This window comes from Phalaenopsis equestris, unplaced genomic scaffold (assembly GCF_001263595.1).
Source record: "Phalaenopsis equestris unplaced genomic scaffold, ASM126359v1 Scaffold000050, whole genome shotgun sequence".
Taxonomy (NCBI): Eukaryota; Viridiplantae; Streptophyta; class Magnoliopsida; order Asparagales; family Orchidaceae; genus Phalaenopsis; species Phalaenopsis equestris.
In genome coordinates, this window is record NW_018164492.1 from 163,126 (window position 1) to 169,606 (window position 6,481).

Here is a 6,481-nt window from a genome sequence, read left to right on the forward strand (position 1 = left end):
GACATTTACAGGAGGATGTACCTTGGTATATGCTTTTTGCTGATGATATCCTTCTCATGGATAAGACGAGTGAAAAAGCCCAGGAAAAAATTGAATTATGGAGGTTTACATTGGAGTTTAAAGGCCTTCATTTGAGTAGAACTAAAACTGAATACATGGAATGTAATTTTAGTAGGTAGTAGTAGCTTACAGAAGTGTAACTTTGGGTAATCAAATTATTAAAAGGTGTGAACGATTTAGATATCTCGGGTCTGCTGTTCAAAGCGATGGTGATATAGATGGGGATGTTAATAATAAAATTCAAGTTGGTTGGTTGAAATTGAGGAATGCTTTGGGCCTTTTGTGTGATAGAAAAGTGCCGCTTAGACTGAAAGAAAAATTTTATAAGAGGGTGGTGAGACTTGCAATGCTCTATGGCGCTGAATTTTGGCCTTTAAAAGAGAAACATAATACTAAGTTAAGTGTTGCTGAGATGAGAATGATTAGGTGGATGAGTGACTTTACACTTAGAGACAAAATGCAAAATGAATATATCCGGGATAGGGTTGGTGTAGCTCCAGTGACGACAAAATTAGAGAGAGCCATCTTAGATGGTTTGATCACATTAAACGTCTACCATCTGATGATCCGATTATGAGAGTAGATGTTTTAGATTTGACTTATGTTAAGAAAGGCAGAGGTAGACCTAGTAAGACTTAGGCTTATTGAATAAAAAATGATCTTAATTTATTAGAACTAAATGAAAATATGACACTAAATAGAACGTAATGGAGAAAAATGATTCATGTAGTTGACCTCACGTAGTGGGATTAAGGCTTTGTTGTTGTTGTTGTTATATCCATGTCAACCATCAACCCTCCCATAATATTTTCTAGTGCAAACAAATCCCTTCAAGTTACCTATAATATTTTGTTGTGAAAAATGACGACAATAAAGCGAAAAATAGAACGAGAAAAATTGCACGCAGAAAAAAAAACACCAGAGCGACACACATATTTACGTGGTTCGACAAATTTGCCTACGTCCATGAAGCTGCAAAGGATTTTATTTCTTTGAGGAATTACACCGTCGAGCGTCTCGACGTTTACAAGAAAATCTCTATTTTCTTTTCTCTCTTCCTCTCTTTCTCTCTTAGAGGACTTGGCTTGGCCCCTTGGTTTATTTATGACAAGCCAAAAAAGACTATTTATAGAAACCAAAAGAGCGGTAGGTGGAGGTAGGTGAGCGGTAGGTGAGATGTGGTAGGTCAGCGGTAAGTGAGATTCTTAATTAGAAAACTAATTAAATTACGGTAGACCGGGTTTCTACATTGCCCAACAATATTTATTCTCTCATGTTTATTCTAGTTTTATTTTCTAAAATTTATATTTTAAATTATTTTCCAATCCAACTCAATTTAAAGCCATGATCTTCATGCCAGAAGACCAGCTGAAGTCGAGCACAACTTCAGTTTCTCACGAGTAACACCCTTAGTTGACATATAACCTTCAATGTAGCATTGTACCTCCAAGCTCTTTTCTGGGTTACGCTTGTATCTGCTAACAACTCTCACTGCATGAGCAATATTATGCCTCAGTTGAAAGCCCTTCTCATCAAGTCCAGTCGTGTACCTCTTATTGTCATCAAACGCAGTCTTCACCTTGTACACCCACTTGTTGTGCAATCCTTCTTTTCTGGTTGAGTTCTGTTTGTTCCCAAGTCTCTCTGACAGAGAATCTGTCTCCTCTTTCTTGGTCAACTCCTACTTGCTCGAATTCTCATCTTGCAAGATTTCTTTATAGCTCTAACTCATGTGACCCTCATGTGTCCACGTCTGAGTAAACCTGTAGTCATATACAGTGTGTCAGTTTTCTTACCCCGAACCATTATTAATGCTCTTTTGGTAACCTTCCAGGTGCTATCTGAGAACACCACTGAATGACCACCTTCATTGAGCTACCCAACAGAGATGAGGTTTTTTTTCAACTTAGGAACGTGTCAAACCTTTTGCAAAGTCCATTTGCTCTTGTTAGGGATTGCAATATCAATGTATCCCATCCCCACCACGTCCAAAGATTTTTCATCAGACAAATAAATCTTCCCAAAGTTACCGGCAACATAATTTCGCATCAACTCCCGACGGGAAGATGTATGAAAGAAAGTCTCTTGTTAGGGAGTACAATATCAACGTCTCTCATCCCCATCACGTCCAGAAATAGTGCACAATGTATTTCTTTAGTTACAACATTAGTGTCATCATTCTCCTTCTTCTTAGGATTCCTGCAGTTCATTTTTATGTGGTCTGCCTTACCACAATTCCAGCAGGTTGCCTGCTGGCCTGACTTTGATTTTGATCTTCCTCTGTTTGAGTTCTTTTCTTGTGATCTCCCTCTGTAATCAACAATCGGTGTCGAACTCGAACCCGAGGTCTCGCCAAAATCTTTCTTGTGTACCTCAGCCAAAATTAAATCACAAATATCATCATATTTTAGTTTATATTTACCTGCAGAACTGCTAACTGTCATTCACATGGCTTTCTAGCTATTTGACAATGAAACTAACAATATCAACGCACGTATCTCATCATCAAAATTAATTTCAACAGACGACAATTGATTTGTGATAGTATTGAAATCATTCAGTTGTTGAGCAACAGATACCTTCCACAATCTTCAAGTTGAATAACTATTGAATAACATTTTCATCAGATGCACATTGTTATTCGCCTATGACTTTTCATACATACCTGATAAAACCATCATGAGATTTGCATTAGTCTTTTCCTTGATGACGTTGTGGGCAACCAATCTCGACAGGGTTAATCGTATGACCTCCAGAACCTGTTTAACCTAAAACTTAACTCATTTGCCAAAAAAATCAAACGGGCTTGCCAGCATAAGTCTGTCATTCTGGTACTGTTTATGTTATGAAAAACGACTATAATAAAGCGAAAAATTGAAACGAGAAAAATTGCACGTAAAGAAAAAAATATCAGAGCGACACAGATTTACGTGGTTCGACAAATTTGCCTACGTCCATGGAGCTGCAAAGGATTTTATTTCTTTGAGAAATTACAGCGTGGAGCGCCTCTACGTTTAAAAAAAAATCTCTATTTTTTTTCACACACAGATTTACGTGGTTCGACAAATTTGCCTACGTCCACGGAGCTGCAGAGGATTTTATTTCTTTGAGAAATTACAGCGTGGAGGGCCTCTACGTTTACAAAAAAATCTCTATTTTTTTTTCTTCCTCTCTTTCTCTCTTTCTCTCTTAGAGGACTTGGCTTGGCCCCTTGACTTATTTATGACAAGCCAAAAAAGACTATTTATAGAAACCAAAAGAGCATTCTTAATTAGGAAACTAATTAAATTACGGTAGACCGGGTTTCTACATTGCCCAACAATATTTATTCTCTCATGTTTATTCTAGTGTTATTTTCTAAAATTTATATTTTAAATTATTTTCCAATCCAACTTGAAAAGAACAAAAATTAATAAAGTTTACAATAGCCCCATCAATAGTGAACTTAATATTAATTAATTTATTATTACTATTATTTACCTCAATAATTTTATTTTTTTACTTCTTACTGCTAGTATTCCTACATTTTTATTATTGAACTTCTCAATGTACATTGGATTTATCCCCTTCACATATCAACTCCCTCTTCCAAAACGATCTTGTTCTTGGATGGCATTGTTTTCCTTCTATACTTCAGAGTTCTTTCATTTTCCTAGCATTGTGGCCTCTATGGTTTTTTATTTTGGGGTTTTTTGAAGTATATTGTATTTTCCCATATCGTATGCCCCGCGTCTAAAAGGCTATACACCCGACAGTCGGGATATGATGAAAAATATAAATTATTTTTTTGTACTTACAAGAGAAAGTTCATCCATAAGTAGTTATACATAATATCTACTAGCATTAAAAAAACAACAGACAGTAAAATTTTAAGCAAATACCTAGCAATGAAGTAGAACAACACCTAATGAGAATAAAAACTACAGAAAAAAAAAAATCAAATCCAAAAAGAATACAACTAAACTAAGGAAAAATATTACATCAGTACTACGCACATGGAGTAATGTGCGTAGCCAATGAAATCACTCTACGACATCCCACGCGACAGAAAAAAAAACGGCGCGGTAACACCGAGAATATTCCCCCCTCGTGTTATTCATGTGTTATTGTTTGTTATTCATGTGCTATTGTGTCCTGAAAATATTCCTGGTGTTATAATAACACAATAACACATCATAAACACATGAATAACACACAATAACACATGAATAATACGGCAAGAATATTCTCCGTGTTACCGCGCCGTCGGAGAATATTCTCGCCGTATTATTCATGTGTTATTGTGTGTTATTCATGTGTTTATGATGTGTTATTGTGTTATTATAACACCGAAAATATTCTCAGAATACAATAACACCTGAATAACGCACAATAACACATGAATAACACGAGGAGAATATTCCTCGTATTACCACTCCGTTTTTTTTTCCTGTCGCGTGGGGTGTTGTGGCTTGATTTCATTAGCTACGCACATTACTCTATGTGCATAGTACTGATGTAATATTTTTTCCTAAACTAGTAAACATACTTAAAAATGCCGAATTCAATATGTTGTTGGAAAAATATGCTCACATATGAAGGTCTCCAAATAATCTAGTAGAACCTGTTTTAATAAAAATTTTAATGATTGACTTTGACAAATCAAAATTTTTCTGTAACATTTATTGGGCAACTTATTTATGTGAGAAAGCTAATCAATTAGTTGTTATCTATATGAAAATTATAATTCTGATCATGAAATTTACATATTTATTTTCTTGGGCTTGGTCGTGCAGGTAACTGATGCCAAGCTGATATGGGTTGATCGGTTAGGTTTTGACCTGCACATATACTCTGAAGAAGGGAATTTTACCTGCCGGGTTCCTTTTCCGAGAGAAGTTTCGGATGAAAAAAGCTTAAAATCTTCTTTAAATTCCATGTTTCATCTTGCATGGGAGGTAGAGAAGGGCTACGCTGTTCAAGAGTTTGAGAGGATAAAGTTGTTGAAGAGGATAAGCAGGTGAGCATCATTTCACTTCCAAAAATCACTCCCTATTTTTGGAGAAATTATTACATACGGAGCACGTACGAAGAATTACATGCGGATTCCAGTAATATGCCGCCATGTGTGCTATATCGGGCCCACCTAACAAAAATATTAAAGTGAAACCGTAAAGCTTATTGGGGTGGAACCACAAATGTTATTGGGAGGGTTATTGGAGCATTAACTCCAATAACACTACAGTAACATCTCAATAATCCCCTAATAACCTCCGCAGTTTTATTGGAGTGGAACCGCAAATGTTATTGGGAGGGTTATTAGAAAGTTATTGGAGCATTAACTCCAATAACACTGCAGTAACATCTCAATAATCCCCAAAAATCTTCGCAGTTCCACTTCAATAAACCTCCCATAACCTTCCAATAACCACCGCGGTTACACTTCAATATCCCCATGCATAAACACCCGCAATAACTTCATAATAATTTCCTAAAAACCCCTCAATAATTTTCACGGTTTCACTTCAATAACCCCATAATAGCCTCCAATAATCTCCTCGTGACATTATATTACTGGAGTCATCATGTAGTTCTGCGTACGCGCTCTGTATGTAATAATTTCTCCTGTTTCTATTTCTATTGTATCTTGTTTCAGAGATCCATTTAGTCAAATCTAAGTGCAATAGAAAATTGATCTAGTCAATACTATCGTATATTTTTTAAGTGAAACAACTGATTCATACTGATTCTTTCCTTGTCATTCAAGATTTTTGAGGTGTTAAAGCTTTAGAATTTTTTTTTTTTTTTTCATAAGATGCAGTGAAATGATTATTTGGGGTTGATTTGATGCATCAAGAAAGTAAGTTATTGTAAAATGAGTTTTGCACATTTTTTTCAGTAGCTCTCTTTCTCTGTCGATGTGCTATTTGTTTGGGCTTGATTTTGTGAGACCCTCAAACAAATGTGGCAACGCTGGAGTTGGCTAAAGTTTTAAGGGGATGAAATTCTTTGATGTAGAGTTATATATATATATATATATATATATATATATGTAGCTGCTATGGACTAAGGGTGTAAACGGTCCGAACACGAGTGTGTGTTCGGCTCATTTATATTTTGAGCTCAAAAAGTGTGCTCGTGTTCGGCTCGTTTACTTAACTAGTCGAACACGAGCTTTTCACGACCAAAGAGTCATTTTAACAACCATAATCATGTAGCAATAAGACAATAAAGATTTGAGCAAAATTTAAAAATTATTATTTATATTAAAACATCATTTGAATCTAATTTAATAATTTTTATTTTATTTTCTTAATCAATAATTTAATTGATTATAAATCTTTGTAGTCTTGCAGTCAATTAGATTTTTTAAAAATACTGCTTAATATATATATATATATATATAAACCGGATGAGTAATATTTCGAGACAAAACAAGCCG

The 6,481-nt window shown here is 35.3% G+C and overlaps 1 protein-coding gene across 1 annotated transcript in view; it reads left to right on the plus strand.

The window, feature by feature from the left end:
- Positions 1–5,257, plus strand: part of LOC110019118 (glutamyl-tRNA reductase-binding protein, chloroplastic) — a 38,099-nt gene extending 32,842 nt beyond the window's left edge. Inside the window, exon 5 of the mRNA XM_020716692.1 lies at positions 4,836–5,257. Coding sequence (XP_020572351.1) covers positions 4,836–5,063 — 228 coding nt within the window. The 3' untranslated portion in view covers positions 5,064–5,257. The remainder of the gene's footprint in view (positions 1–4,835) is intronic.
- Positions 5,258–6,481: the final 1,224 nt, after the last annotated feature.